Raw genomic sequence first — 16,409 nt, forward strand, 5'->3', positions numbered from 1 at the left:
CAAGGAAAGAGCAGCAGGACACCGAGTCAAACCTTGTGGGGACACCAAGGGAGTGGAGGAAGTATTAGCAGTAGGTCCCTAGCGTGCGTGGTTGGGGGAGGAAGGGGGAAAGTCTGTGGGAAAGTGGAACCAGGAGGGTGGCACCTCGCATGCGCAGATGAGGCGCCCAGTACTCTTTCTCCCCCTCCCCCCCCCCCCCCCCCGCAACCTCCATCCCCGCCGGACGCTCCTGCGTGCGCGCACACGCGAATTCGGAGCGGAAATGGCGCCTCGGGGCCGCGCGTCCAGGCGGCGAGCGGAAGTGGGTGTGAGAGCGGAAGTGGCCGGCTAGAGCCGGGGGCTGGGCGGGGACCGGGCTTGTCGGTGAGGCGGCGGCGGCGGCGGCGGCTCGGCAGGCGGGTTCAGGCTTCGGGGGCCAGGTCGGTGGAGTGGGTGGGTGTCTCCGCAGCCAGCGTGTGCTCGGGCCAGCGCGCGCGGCCTCCCCCGCTCCCTACCCTGGTCCCTCTCCCCCTCTCCCCTAGGCTCCTACCCCACCCAGCCGCCCTCCTCGGGGGGCAGCGGGGGCCGCTCCCGCCGTCCTTCCCGACCTCACCTACCCTCACCCGCCCTTGTGTCTCCTTCCCCTGCCCGGGGCAGCCGCCGCCATGATCCTGCTGGAGGTGAACAACCGCATCATCGAGGAGACGCTCGCGCTCAAGTTCGAGAACGCGGCGGCCGGGTGAGCGCGCGTCCGGGGGCCGGGGGTGGGGGGTGGCGGGAGACGGCGTTGACCCCAGGCAGGGCCCGGGGTCGGGCGGCCCCACCCGCCGCCGCAGACCTGGAGGGACCCGGCAGGGTGTCGGGGCTGCGGGCCCCGGGTAGACGTGGGAGGTGCCTGGGCGCGGTGGGGTGAGGGGCAGAGATGCGTGGGGAGCGGCTCGGCGCAGGGATGCGGAAGCCGCGGGGACCGCGGAGCGCCCGCCTGCCTCAAGGCTGGGGACCTGTAGGATGTGGGGGGGGGGGCGCCGAGGCCGGAACTCCGAGGGAACCCCGAGGTGCGAGGCGGACCACCGCACAGACCCCAAAGAGACTCCCTCCTGGGATGAAGTTGGAAGGAGCATTTAGGAATCCCCAGGACCAAGTGGAAGATGCAGGCCTAGCTCGCACTCGTTGTCCCCCACCCCACCTCCCCTAGAAGGAGCAGGAGGGAAGACTGAAAGCAGACCTAGCCAGGGGCGGGGAATCCATCTCCCTAGCTTCCCTTTCCCCATTCCCTACGGTGAGAAACACTGGTCATTTTGTTACATATATTTCTCTAGCAAAGCGAACAGTCCATGCACACCCTCCTTATCTCTTCCCGAGATTGTAACGATTTTTCTCCACCCACTAGCTTTTATTTGGTTGGTATCTGTATCTGCCTGTAAATTCTTACAGGAGATCCTTGTAATCTGTAATTTTTTTTTCTTATTGTGGTAATCCTGGCCCCAAATGTATACTCAGCCTCCATAATTTTTTCCAGCCTTTATTAACCTTGGCTTTTTAAAAGATGGGCTTGGGACATATTACAGAAGCAGCCTTCTCTGGCAAACCCAAAGCCAGACTCCTTTGCAGCTGTTTGCTTTTCTAGTATCTAAAACATGATCGGGAATTGGATTTTACCTTCTAATTTGTAGAGGCCAGTGGCTAGTCCTGTTGTCTCATTCCCCATCTGTGAGGATGGGGCTTTACATCTTGGGTTTCACAGTTGGGAAATGAGTGCAAACTGTTTCTGATGAACTAGGAACTAGAAGTAGAAAAGGAAGTACTTGGAGATCCACAGAAGGGAGTAGATAGAGGGGAAATTCTAAGTGGTTATAATGAACTATTGCTTACTGCATTAAAGAAAAGAAAAGGGGGGAGGGCATTAGGCAGGTCTCAGTGGTTCCTGTCTGTAATCCTGGCTACTCAGAGGTTGAGATCTGAGGATCACCATTCCACTCTGATAGGAAGTCTATGAGACTTATCTCCAGTTAACCACCAAAAAGCCAGAAGTGGAGCTATGTCTCAGTGATGGAGCTCCAGCCTTGAGCTGGACAAAAAGGGAAGGGACAGTGTCCAGTGTTTGAATTGAAGCCCCAGTCCCCGTTCACACATGCACACACAAAGTATTGACCCACCACTTAAATTGACTACATTGTGTTTTATAAGGTCACAGATTTTATCTGAAAGACAGAGTATTATTTTCCTTGAAGTAATCTATGCAGTGAGCAGGTACTGCTTCCTGCCAGGGACTGCAGTTGCTGATATGTTCAGATGGCTTTCTTGTCTTCAGCTTCTCTCACCACTTCTTTGCATTTTAAGTATTCAAGTGAATCATCTGAGGGTTTTATTTTGAGTGACTACTGTGTACTTGAGCAGTGTAGCATATAGGAGGAAGTTGAAATAACTTCTGCATTTTCACAACTGATCTTAATACATTCTCATGTCCAGACTAGTAAGGAATGAGATCTGGGTGGTTGGTTATAAGCTGATCTACAAGATAAGTATCTCTATATTTTCAAGTACAAGCATGCCTTTTAATGTGGGAGTATTTCCACATTTACTTCTATATTAATAACTTGGGACTCAGAAATGTAAAAACATTACTCAGTTACTTTAGTTAGCTCTTTTTCTTTCTGAAAATTCTACTTAAGTAGAAAGCAGCAGAAAGCTGGCTGCTGGTGGCTCATGCCTATAATCCTAGCTACTCAGGAGCCTAAGATCTGAGGATCATGATCAGAAGCCAGCCTGTGCCAGAAAGTCTTGAGACTCTTACCTCCAATAAATTGCTCAAAAAAGCTAAGTGGCACTGTGGATCAAGGGATAAAGCCCTCACCTTGAGCAAAAGAAGCTCAGAAACAGCACCTAGAGTTTCAAGCCCCAGAAAGGGGCAGGGGAAGAGTAGCAGACTGTAGTAGATTCCATCTCTCAGGAGGCTGATGCCAGAAGTAGTTAAGCTAGCCTGGGTTGCATGTTGAAGCCATGTCTCAAACAAACAAAAAGCAGTTAACCATTTTAGAGGGGTTAAAGTAGGCTCTCAGATCTGAAAGGCATAAATTATAATTCCCAGTCCGCCCCCCCACCCCCCAGTCCTAGGCTTGAACTCAGGACCTGAAGCGCTGTCCATGGGCTTCCTCAAGGCTAAAGCTCTATCACTTGAGCCACAGCACAACTTCCAGCTTTTTCTGTGTATATGGTACCAAGGAATTGAACCCAGGTCTTAGTGCATGCTAGGCAAACACTTTACCCCAGGAATTTTTTTTTCTTGAAGCAAAGATAATTATTATTATTATTTATTTATTTATTTTGGTCAGTTTTGGGGTTTGAATTTTGGGCCTGACCTTTGTCCCTGAGCTCTTCAGCTCAAGGCTACCACCCTACCCCTTAAGCCACAGTACCTACCACTTCCAGTTTTCTGGTGGTTAATTGGAGATAAGAGTCTCATAGACTCGTATGTCCTAGACTTTTGTGCCCTGGCTGGCTTTGAACCACGATCCTCAGATCTCAGCCTCCTGATTAGACAGGACTACAAATATGAGCCACCTCACCCGGCGCAAAGATACATTTTGTAAGCAGAGTTGAATATAGATGGGGTTAGTAAGTTTTTTCTTTTATTCAGATCTTTCTTCCCTTTGAGATATGACTTTCAGTAAGTGGGCTAAATACATTTTGATGAGGATTATTTTAAAAACAGAAATGGGAGGGGAAAACGAGAGTATGAGGGATGGGGTGACATTGTCCAAAAAGAAATGTACTGTGCCTATGGCGGGGAGTTTGGCCTAGTGGTTAAAGTGCTTGCCTAGCATGCATGAAGACCCGGGTTCGATTCCTCGGTACCACATACATAGAAAAAAGCCGGAAGTGGTGCTGAGGCTCAAGTGGTAGAGCTCTAGCCTTGAGAAAGTCCAAGGACAGTGCTCAGGCCCCGAGCTCAAGCCCAGGACTGGCAAAAAAATAAATAAATAAAAAAGAAAGAAAGAAATGTACTGTGCCTAGGTTATGTAACTATAACCCCTCTGTATATCAACTTCATAATAAAAAATTAAAGCAGTGATATTGGGTCGAGTAAGCAGAATTTTTCTAGCCTAGGATCGCAAATGTCATACCCAACAGAAGCTTGCTTCCAAGCAAGTGTTGGCTTCCAGGTTTGTCTGTCAAGTGAAGCAGTTAAGTATTTATTCAGGCACATGGCTACCACTGATATGCCCATCATAAACATGTAGGGTTCTGGCAGCACTCTGTACTAGACAGCAGTTGAAAAAAGGGGGCCTTTCTGAGAAAGCCTGTTAGCACAGTTATGAAGGAACTAAGGGATGAGCTGGGTTGGGGATGGGAATCAGAAAGACTTAAGGAAAGGGAGAATCTTGGACAAGAAATCTAAAGAGATTTGAATGACTGCCAGCATGGGAACCTACTGGAAGAGGTCAGCTCCACCCTGCCTTTTACACTTCTCAGAATGAGCCAGAAAGGAAATTATGGTTTGTTGCAGCCTTTTCCTGAGTGCACCTTCCAGATCTGCAATGTCCAATATTATAGTTATTTGCTGTTTGTGCCTGGTTAAATTTAAATATAAATTAAAATGAAGTAAAGTTAAACTTTAGTTCCTTAGTCATAATAGATGCAGTATTCTGTTGTCACATGTGGCTAGTAGCTGCTATGTTTGCACAGTGCACACGTAGACGTTTCTATGATTACAGAAAGCCTGTGGGAGACGGGCACCATGGCTCACGTCTGTAATTCTAGCTACTCAGGAGGTTGAGATCAGAGGATCAAGGTTCAAAACCAGCCTGGGCACAAAAGTACCTGAGATTCTTACCTCCAGTTAAACTCTAGTAAACCGTAACTGAGGCTTGGCTCAAGAGTAAGGCTGAAGAGCTCAGGGACAACACCCAGGCCCAGGGGTTGGGTGGTAGCCTTGAGCTAAAGAGCTCAGGGACAGCACCCAGGCTCAGTTCAAGCCCCATAACCCACAAAAAAAGAAAAAAAAAGTCTATTGAGCTGTACCCATCCAGGTACTGAAAATGGAAGCGTGAGGTTTTTTTTTCCCTCCAATGCTGGGTATCAAATTTAGAGTTTTGCACATGAAGAACGCGTTCTGCCACTGAGGAATATGCCTAGTTCTCATTAGATAGTCTCGTTGTTTAAGAATAGTTTTGGGGGCCAGGAATTTGGCCTAGTGATACAGTGCTTGACTAGCATACACGAAGACCCGGGTTCGATTCCTCAGTACCACATACATGGTAAAAGCCAGAAGTGGTGCTGTGGCACAAGTGGTAAAGCTCTAGTTTTGAGAAAGCCTAAGGACAGTGTTCAGGCCCTGACTGAGTACAAGCTAAGGCTGGCAAAAAAGAAAAAAAAAAAATTATTTTGAGCCAGCTCAAAAGTGGTTAACATCTGTAATCCTAGCTACTCGGGACACTGAGATTTCAGTATCGCCGATCAGAGCCAGTCCAGAGATTCTTTCTTCTAATTAACCACCAAAAAGCCAGAAGTGGAGCTGGGGCTCAAATGGTAGAGCACTAGCCTTGAGTAATAAAGCTTATGGACAGTGCCCTGAGTTCAAGCCCCAGTACCAGCAGACATACACAAAAGGGAACACTTTCCTTAGTTTTTCCAGCCACCCATATAGGTATCCTCACAAAGGGATACTAGCTAGCAAATTGATTTTCTGACTTCAAACTAAGAGCGAGTGATGGATTAACAAGCCACACTTTCATGCTTATAATCTTAGCTACCTACCCAGAAAGCTGAGATAAGAGAATTATGGTTTGAAGCCAGACCATGGAGGACAGTCCATGAGACTCTTATTTACATCCACTTAACCACCGAAGAGCCAGAAATGAGGCTTTGGATCAAGATGGCAAGCACCAGCCTTGAGCAGAAAAGCTCAGGGACAGTCCCAGGACTGGTTTTTTTTGTTTGTTTTTTGTGTTTTTTTTTTTAGCTACACTCACCACTACAGATAGCATGCTCAAGTCTTAACAGCATTGTCTTTTCATTTAGGGATTTTTACTTCGTCTTATAATTACGGCAGAAGTAATCTGGCAAATTTATTCTTTTGTTACCCTATATATACACCACGAACCTTTTCAGCTTCAGAAGTAAGGCCTGTCAACTTAACCAGAGAATGTAGCCCAGGACTGAGGAAATGCTGTCAGATGTGAGTTGCTGTTGATTTTAAGTGCCTCCTGGCTCCTTGCCACAGCATGTGCATATATTGTGGGGAACTGTGGTTCTGTGAGGGGGAGTGAAGCTAAGCAAGCGAGCAGTGCCAGTTCGGGTAGATGAGGACTGTGGGAGGAAAAATTTGAGAAGGGGATAAATTAAATCTTGCTGATACCTTGTTCTCATTCCCAAATCTGCTGCATATGTCCTCAGAGAGACAGACTGGTTTAAAATGGTTCAGAATTAGGACATTAAGCATATAGAAGAAGTAGACTATAGTATCTGACTTGCTAAGATCTAGTTGATCATTTTACTGAACATTATAGGTTTGCACACTACTCCCTGTGCTTTGGTCTCCTTTGGGTCATTTGGGCTGTGAAGCCCCAGAACTACATTCGGCTAACTAACTGATGTCTCTAACATTTCTCTACCATTTCAGTCTTTTTCATTTCCCCAGCATCCTCTATGTAGAAGCAGCTCAGTCCATGCTTCCCTTCCACCCTCCCTTTCTTCTTCCTTTCTTCCTTTCTTCCTTTTCTGCCAGACCTGGCACTTGAAGTCAGGGCCTGGACACTGTCCTTGAGCTTTCTCAAGGCTAGAGCTCTTATCACTTGGGCCACAATACCACTTCCAGCCTTTTCCTTTTTCTTTTTCTTTTTTTTTTTTTTTTTTTTTTTTTTTGCCAGTCCTGGGCTTGAGCTCAGGGCCTGAGCACTGTCCTTGGACTTTCTCAAGGCTAGAGCTCTACCACTTGAGCCTCAGCACCTCTTCTAGCTTTTTTCTGTATCTGTGGTACCGAGGAATCGAACCTGGGTCTTCATGCATGCTAGGCAAGCACTTTAACCACTAGGCCAAACTCCCGGCCCTTTTTCTTTTTTTTCTTTGCAGTCGTGGGGCTTAAACTCTGGGCCTGGGCCAGTCCCTGAGTTCTTCAGCTCATGGCTACCACCCTATCCCCTTGAGCCACAGCGCCACTTCCAGTTTTCTCGTGGTTAAGTGGAGATAAGAGTCTCATAGTCAGCCGAGATTTGGCCTAGTGATAGAGTGCTTGCCTAGCATGCACAAAGACCCGGGTTCGATTCCTTGGTACCACATACATAGAAAAAAGCCAGAAGTGGTGCTGAGGCTCAAGTGGTAGAGCTCTAGCCTTGAGAAAACCCAAGGATCATGGTCAGGCCCTGAGCTCAAGCCCAGGACTGGCAAAAAAAAAAAAAAAAAAAAAGCTGGAAGTGGTGCTGAGGCTCAAGTGATAGAGCTCTAGCCTTGAGAAAGTCCAAGGACAGTGCTCATGCCCTGAGTTCAAGCTCAGGACTGGAAAAAAAAGAAAAAAAAAGTCGTCTCACAGTCTTTAGTACCCAGGCTACCTTTGAACCATGATCTTCAGGTCTCAGCCTCCAGAATAGCTAGGATTACAGGCATGAGCCACTACACCCAACTACTTCCAACCTTTTTTTTTTTTCTTGTTTTGGTCAGTCTTGGGCCTTGAACTCAGGGCTTGAGCACTGTCCCTGGGCTTTCACAAGCCTAGAGCTCTACCACTTGAGCCAGAGCACCACTTTCAGCTTTTTTCTCTGTATGTGGTACCAAGGAATCTAACCTGGGTCTTCGTGCATGCTAGGCATGTATTCTACCACTAGGCCACACTCCTGACCCAGTGCATGTTTTCTTGAAGGAGTGAGTGAAGCTAGACAGAATGATTTTCTTAAGAAGCTTATCACTTTCTGACAGCATGAATTAACTTTTAGAATTCTTTTTGTTCTCCATAGTTTAACATAAAGTGTAGGAGAGAGGAGGATGTCCTCTAACCTAATAGGATCCTCTTTGTAGTCTTTGCTCAGAAAAAAACAATTGAAGCCTTTCAATCAATCTAAGAGTAGTTACCAGGAACCTTTAGAGTGAGCAGAACTCAATAATCCTACTTTAGGACTTAGAAGGTGGGATGGTGGTATTTCCATTAAGAGAATTGCATCCTAGGATGCATGCAAGAGCAAACTCTCCAAAGTCCTTAGTGAAAAAAAGAACTGGATAATTGCCAATAGCTCTTTATATTCTAGAAGCTTCTTTAGAAAAATGACATGAAAAATTTCTAAAGGATATTAATATCTCTTGAGGCCCATCTGAATGGTATGTTTTAGTGCCTTGGGCTGTGGTGTCAAAAACTAAGACCATCCAGCTAGTTGGCTTGTTCTTGAATTCTAGGCATTACAACTCTCTGATGCTAACAGGAGTTCTATTTTTCCTAGTAATCTATTACTGACTGAACTGTTCCTGTTTCTGAGAGCTACCAGAATGCCAAAACCTCTCCCACCCACAGCTTCAAAAATCTAGTCCCTTCTAATTCATCTGGGAGGAGAAAAACTGAACCAAGCACTGTTTGTACTTTACCATTTAGTTTCAAAATGTGTCTGTGTAAGTTGCTAGATCTCATTTGCTGTTTAGATAACTAGGTATCTTAAGGGCTAACTTTGAATAATTTCTGTGTATTAAGGATTGTATCAGGCTTCCATCACTGTGTTTCCTTGCCTGCTTTATCATATGGCATAGATATGAACAGAGTTTGGTCACATTGTATGGTGCTGCTGGCTACTATATGGATTGTGAGAATACTTATTTCAATATATATCTGTACTTCAGTCATGAGATATTGGTTAGGAAACTTAGCTGCATGTACATTATCTCATGTAGACAACAACATTTATCTTTTTGTCTATATATACAAGAAGAACTTAAGACACAGCCTCAAATTAACATTGCCTTCAGTCACATATCCAGTAAATGACAATAATTTTTTTTTTTTTTTTTGCCAGTCCTGGTGCTTGAACTCAGGGTGTGAGCACTGTTTTTGGGCTTTCTCAAGGCTAGAGCTCTGCCACTTGAGCCACAGTACCACTTCTGGCTTTTACCATGTATGTGGTACTGGGGAATCGATCCTGGGTCTTTGTGTGTGCTAGGCAAGCACTCTACTAGGCCAAACTCCTGGCCCCGACAATAATTTTTATTTAGGGGATATTTTTTCTTTTTGGTCTTTTAAATGGTTCATTCTTCCTCTCCCAAAAAAGTTTTTACCTGCCCCTCTGAAGCAATAAGCTACTAAAGTTTAGTAACACTTGGTCTTGATTTTGAGAAATGGTCCCAGAATGGTATGCTTTACAGTCAACAGTCTCCGTGTTTGGATGTGGAGTTCTTAGAACCTCTAACTCCCAGACCAGTTTTTGTGAATACTTCTCTGGCTAGATGCTGTTATTAGCAGCCTTTTTCTTCCACATGTTTTGTGCAGCCATGAGTGGCAAACTAAAATATTAATGGCAGTGATTTGATAGATAATGCCAAGTCATATGACAAACTACTTACCACTGATCTTAGCAGTTTGTACTAGTGGGGATCTGTGCTCAGGGTCCTTGATACTTAGAAAAATGTAAAACGTGAAAGACTTTATTGCTTGGTAAGCTGCTGTTTATATAGTGGGTTTTTCTCAGGTCTGTTGATAAAGTGGGAAAGTGAGACACTCAGCCCTTTACTGGATTAAAGCTTAGATGTTAATGTTAGGAAGACAGTACAACTACTTGCTAAGTCATGTACTCTGGCCTTTTTATCAACTAGCACAGCTAGCCTTCCCCAGGAAGGTATGCTACTGTGCTTGTTTCCCTTTGTCATCCATCATCTTAATAATTCATTCAGCTGGTCCATTGAATATTGGTTCTGTACCTTTGTGTTTTTTTGGTTTTGTTTTGTTTTCATTTTGTTTTTTGCTGGTACTTGGGCTTGAATCCAGGTCTTCAAACTTGCTTGACTGAGACTTTACTACTAAAGCCACACCTCCAGCCCAGCTTTTTGCTAATTATTTTTGAGAAAAAGTTGAAACAGACTTTTCTGTGCTGACAGGCTCTTGAATGCCAGTGCCTAGCATGTGTTCTGTTTTCTAGAGGTGAGGAATGATTGCTGGCTATTCATTGCCTTTGTTTTCCTGGTTACAGTCTTAAAGTGTTTAGAGGCAATTTAGCTCTCATGTTCTGAACTCAACTACTTCTCCATAAATTCACTTAATCCTTCATTTTTACAGAAAAAAAATGTCTCTAACCATGTCCTAAATCACACATGGATGGCTTTGAAGAAGCAGTGAGGAACTTTGTATATGATTCATATGACTTGATTTTTTTATTTTTTAAATAGGTCATGGGGCTTGAATTCTGGGTCTGGGTGCTGTCCCTGAGCTCTTCAGCTCAAGGCTACTACCCTACCCCTGAGCCACAGCCCCACTTCTCATTTTCTAGTGATTAATTGGAGATAAGAATCTCATGTTCTTCATCTTCAGTGCCTAGGCTGGCTTTGAACCTCAATCCTTAGATCTCAACCTCCTAAGTAGCTAGGATTACAGGTGTGAGCCACTGCACTGGGCTCTGATATCTGTGCGTGTGCGTGCGTGCGTGCGTGCGTGCGTGCGTGCGTGCGTGCGTGCGTGCGTGCGTGCGTGTGTGTGTGTGTGTGTGTGTGTGTGTGGTGTGAGTCATGGGGCTTGAATTCTGGGTCTGGGTGCTGTCCCTGAGCTCCTGGCTACTGCCCTACCCTTGAGCCAAGACCCACTTCCTGTTTTTTGGAGGTTAATTGCCGATAAGAGTCTCTAGTCCTTTTGTGCCGATAAGAGTCTCTAGTCCTTTTGTGCTGGGCTGGCTCTGAACCTTGATCCTCAGATGTCAGTTTCCTGTAGCTAGGATTACAGGAGTGAGCCACCGCACCCGGCCTTTTTTTTTTTTTTAATTCTTAATAGCACCCAGTTTCCAGGCCCAAGAGTTCAAACCCCACAAGTGACCTCCTCTCCCTCCCCCACTGAAAAAAAAAAAGGATATGTTATTCTGGGTTGAGAGGTCTTGAGCAAATATGGAATGCCTATTACCCTGTAAATCAACATAAAATTAGAGGAGTCTCTAATTCCCATTTTTTGTACAAGGAGGAGGAAATGCTTCTTTTTTCTTTCAATTTCTTTTTTCTTTTTCCCGATTGTGAGGCTTGAACTCTGGGCCTGGGCACTGTCTCTGAGCTGTTAAGATCAAGGCTACCACCCTACCCCCTGAGCCACAGCGCCACTTCCAGTGTTCTGGTGGTTTATTCTAGAGATAAACATCTCACAGACACTTCAGTGGGGCGCTGGCTTTGAACCTCAGTCCTCAGATGTCAGCCTCCTGAGTAGCTAGGATTACAGACATCCAGCTCTTTTCTTTTTCTCCCTACTTTAACCCTGTTACACTAAAATAAATACTTGTCGAAATTTAAAACACGCACACAAGCTAAGACTGGAGGCGTGGTTTGAGTGTAGGCCACTTGCCTTGAAGTAGATTTTTTCTCCCTGCTATTGGCTTTGAGGGGAAAGCAATAAGCAGCCCTTGCTTGGTTAATTGGCCATTATTGCTTATATATAGAATAGATGTGTACCTTCTAAGACAACACAGTATCTGGGAGCTGGTGGCGCACATCAGTAATTCTAGCTTCTTGGGAGACTGAGATTAGAAGGTTTATAGTTGGAAGCCAGCCCAGGCAGAAAGTTCAAGGGAACTTTCAAATCAGTTCATTGAAGAACTAGACAGTGTCTGTGTCTAATATCTCAGCTATACAGAAAGGCTAATGTAGATAAGTGTTGCTCAAGCAGGAAACAAGACCTTATCTCAAAAATAACCAACAAAATTCAGGGCTCGAGGCCTAACGCACCAGTTAGAACACCTAACTAGCAAAGTTTGGGGAGCAGAATTCAAGATTCAGTACCACAAAAATAATTAGGTAGCATTTAACACATAGAAGTATACATGCCAGACCAAGCCAGGAACCACACAGAACGCCTTCAGGTCCATTTTGTTTTGTTTGTAGCAGTTACGAGAGATAAGTAGATTTATTCATATCCTCCAGTTTTGTAGATGAGAGGGGGGGGAGGAGAGGAGAGAAAGAGAGAGGAGAGATATATTTTTACATTGTAGTTAGCCATTTTCCTGCCATTGTGTCGCCTACCATCACCTATGTCCTGTGGGGAGAAATTAAACAAAAGATGGTATTTTGTGTGCTTCAAATATACAAATTGTGTGTGCCTCATATTGTCAAGTAATTGAGAATTTCCTGTGGGCACCAACCATGGCAGGAAAGCTACCAGCTGGCAAAAACCAAAAAGCTGTACCTGTCATTTACCTTCCACTTCAGACAAGTCCAAAGTTTCAGGTACATGAGAAAATGTATCGTGTACTCTGTCAATAATCCTAACATTTATACAGAATGCTCTGATCAGGAGTTTTCCAAGTTCTTTTGGAAGTAAGAGGCAATATAGTTATCTTAACAAGGGCCTTTTTGTTTGTTTTACAGTAACAAACCAGAAGCAGTAGAAGTAACATTTGCAGGTAAGTCTCTTCATTGTAGCTGTATTAAGAGAGCACAGTATAAAAAACCAGAAGGGCTTAAGTGAGAAGAGTTATTGCCTAGCAAGTACAAGGCTGATTCTAAACAAAGTGTTTGCATATTTATGTATGTATGTATATAGGTATGTATAAAATACAAAATAAAATTTTGATAGTCTGGGGACTTAGATGACTTAATTTTTTGTGTGTGTACACATTTAGTTTTATTGTAACAAAGCAACTTGTACACTTTTAACGTTTAAAACTGAGCATCATCTTTCCTTTCCAGTGAAAACAAAAGAAAATTTAAAAATAAATGAACAAAATTACAATAGAGAAAGTCAATTCCGAATCAGATCCTACAGGGTCTGCTGATCTCCCGTAGTGGCAGGGCTCAAGAGATGATTTAATTTTTTATATTTAGTCCATTGGAAACTGACTTTAGAGTTAGGTAACCTGTGTGAGGTTACTTGCTGATATCTTTTATTTATTTTATTTTTTGTCATTCGTGGGACTTGAACTACTGACCTGGATGCTGTCCCTGTGCTCTTCAGCTCAAGGCTACCACCCTACCCCTTGGGCCACAGTTCCACTTCCGGTTTTCTGGTGGTTAATTGAAGATAAGAGTCTCACCGACGTTAGTGGACTTTAGTGCCCGGTCTGGCTTTGAACCACGATCCTCAGATCTCAGCCTCCTGAGTAGCTAGGATTACAGGTGTGAGCCACTGCACCTGGCTGCTGATACCTTTTAGTTTCATTGTGTTGTACAGTCTCTTTACTCAGAAAGTCCTATAGTATTAACTTCTAAGTTTGCCTAGTGCTAGAATAAGGAGAAGAAGCAGGAGCATGGCAATTAATTGCCCCTCACATCCCCCTTCAGTTATCAAATCAGAGATACTACTGCCTCCACTGCTAAGCAGAATGGTGGCTGTGACTTGCTGTGTAAACTCTGAGGGATTGGGCAGCCATTCTCTATAAAATGGAGTGCTTGATCAGATTATCTTAGCAAACTGCTGAGTTCTGAAGTACCGTCTTTGGTTCCAAGGACAGGTACCACAATTCTTGTGATTCCCATGACTATCCTTGGTGCTCTCCTCAGCACCTTGCTTCTGAAAAAACCCAGACTGAATCATGCACGATACATTATAAGAGAGAGGCTTAGAGATGAAAGAAGACTTTAAAGTCACATATATTCTATTAGTCTTGGATCCTAACTCAAATAAAGATAGATGTGTTTAAAATTCTCTTAAGGCCATAGTAGTTCAACAGTTAACTGCATATTTGATAAGAAAAAAACGTTAAGTATGACAGCAATACTGTGGTTATTTTCCTTAAAAATAGTCTTTGGTGCTGGAGATGTGGCTTAGTGGTAGACTGCTTGCTTAGCATGCATGCAGCCCTGGATTCAATTCCTCAATACCATATAAATAGAAAAAAAACAGGAGTGGTACTGTGGCTCAAGTGGTAGAGTGCTAGCCTTGAGAAAGCTCAAGGATAATGCTGAAGCCCTGAGTTCAAGCCCCAGGATTAGCAAAAGAAAAAGAAAAAAGAAATGCATCACAAAACCAGGCATTGTTAAACTCATGCCTGTAATCCAAGTTGCTCAAGAGACTGAGATTTGAGGATTGAGATTCAAAGCCAACCCAGGCAGGAAAGTTCATAAAGACTATATTTCCAGTTAACCATCAAAAAACTGGAAGTGACACATAAGGCTCAAAGTAGTATAAAGCTCAGACAGCACCAGACCGAGTTCAAGCCATGGGGCACCAAAAAATAAAGAATAAGAAATAAAATGCATTACAGTGAAGGTCTTCTAAACTTCTTCTAGGACTAAACTATGGTTAAGGTAAACATAGTGCTTTCTGAGTTTAGGAAAGAATAAAGGAGGGACATTATGCAGTTCTAGAGGCATTTTTGCTGACTTTCCATGGGGATTTGAAATAGATGTTATTTTACAAATGTCTTCATAACAGAGATATTTCTTGTGGCCTGCTCTAAGGTAAGTGCTTAGGTCATTCCCCGTTCCCAGGGTAAGTAATTTCATTTGCTTTCCTCTCAGATTTTGATGGAGTCCTTTATCATATTTCAAATCCTAATGGAGATAAAACAAAAGTAATGGTCAGTATTTCTTTGAAATTCTACAAGGAACTCCAGGCACATGGTGCTGATGAGGTAAGAGCCACATTGTTTTCCTAGGACACTTATTCTCTCTCATCTTTTGTTGGCAGTTTGTCTCTCAGAAGAATCAGTACTAAGTCATCCCTTCCCACATATACAGAAAGAAACCAGCCACTCTGTATAGTTTGCTTGCTCACCTAGCCAGTGACTCTTGGCTTCATTTCCTATAACCATGAAAAGAAATGCTTCCCAGAAAAGATTTTGGCTTTTTGCCTGCTTGCTTAGAGAAATAAAGATGTTCTGTAACCAAAGTTTAATAACTTAATATCTTAAAGGGGTTTTACCTTTTCTACAAATTATATAGGCCACCAGTGCCACCAATATTTTATAAATAGTGGAAACAAAATAACTTAGCTTTTCTCTAAATAACAGAGAATACGTATTTTGCTAACTAGTACAAAAATAGCTATTGTAAAAATAAGATAGGTTCTTTTCTTACTTTAGAACATCATTAAAGCAGGAATAAAACTCTGACTCATTAACTCATTAGGCATAAGTAACTTCCCTTTATAGTTTTTTTTTTTTTTTAATATAATTTAGTGCTTACCCCCTTTTGGTGTCTCATTGGGGGCTTGTACTCAGGTCCTGCACTCTGTCCCTGAGCTCTTTGCTCAAGGCTAAAAACCCTCTACCACCTGAACCACAGTATTACTTCAGATTTTCTGGTAGTTAATTGGAGATAAGAATCTCAGAGACTTTTCTACCCAAGCTGGCTTTGAACCACAATCCTCAGATCTCAGCCCTCAGCCCTCCTGAATAACTAGGATTATAGGCGTGAGCCACTGGTGCTGGGCTGTTAGTGCTCTTTAGAACTGGCCCCTTGACATATCTCTTCCTTACAACAGCCTTAGGGAAAATAAGATGGGATGTGTAGGCCTTGTGAAACATTTGTAATCAAGCCTTGTGACTGGCCTTTTTCAGTAGCCAAAAAAACAGGTTTGGTTCCCATTGAATTGTAGTTGCTCTGGGACAAGCCATTTATGGAAGAAAGAAAACAGTTATGCCAGTGCTCTCACATTGTGGTTGTGTCTCAAAGCAGGAAGTATGACTCAGTTCCTGAATCAGTTTTCAAATGTCTTAGTTTTAACAAACTAGGCGGTCTTTAATCTGTTGAATGAAGATATATAGACTTTTCTTTTTCTTTGTGAAGAGTGGTAATTTTGAATAGTTTTAAAATTATGTAATGGATAACTATGATAGTTTTTCATTATAAAACTAAAATGAAACATGTCAGAATGCCCAGTGATCATAGAGCCACTTCCTCAGCTCAAGAATGAAGAAACCTTTAGAGAATTTGAATTTGGAGTACCTTGCTCCAGAAGGGGGGGGGGGGCGGTTATGGGGCTTGTACTCTGCCTGGACACTGTCCCTGAGCTCTTCAGCTCAAGGCTACCACCCTACCCCTGGGCCTGGAGGTTGTCCCTGAGCTCTTCAGCTCAAAGCTACCACCCTATCCTTGAACCAAGCCCCACTTTGTTTTCTAGAGGTTAACTGGAGATTAAGTCTCCTGGTCTTTTTGTGCCTGGGATGGCTTTGAACCTTGATCTTCAGATCTCAGCCTCCTAAGTAGCTAGGATTACAGGCATGAGCCGCACTGCCCAGTGGAAAACCTAGTCTTTTGGAAGCATATGGAAGATTATTATGTAACCCTAGTGGGTAGCTCTTGTCTACCAGATAAACAAGACCAAGAAACAGGCC

General features: G+C 43.8%; 1 protein-coding gene across 1 annotated transcript in view; it reads left to right on the forward strand.

Moving 5' to 3' along the window:
- The first annotated feature begins 313 nt into the window (after positions 1-313).
- Positions 314-16,409, forward strand: part of Arpc2 (actin related protein 2/3 complex subunit 2) — a 37,090-nt gene continuing 20,994 nt past the window's right edge. Inside the window, exons 1-4 of the mRNA XM_090354797.1 lie at positions 314-419; positions 637-718; positions 12,502-12,536; positions 14,593-14,705. Of these exons, the coding sequence (XP_090210923.1) occupies positions 645-718; positions 12,502-12,536; positions 14,593-14,705 (222 nt within the window). The 5' untranslated portion in view covers positions 314-419; positions 637-644. The remainder of the gene's footprint in view (positions 420-636; positions 719-12,501; positions 12,537-14,592; positions 14,706-16,409) is intronic.

The sequence above is a fragment of the Megascapheus bottae genome, chromosome 21 (assembly GCF_031878675.1).
Source record: "Megascapheus bottae isolate mThoBot1 chromosome 21, mThoBot2.hap1, whole genome shotgun sequence".
In the NCBI taxonomy this organism is placed as follows: domain Eukaryota; kingdom Metazoa; phylum Chordata; class Mammalia; order Rodentia; family Geomyidae; genus Megascapheus; species Megascapheus bottae.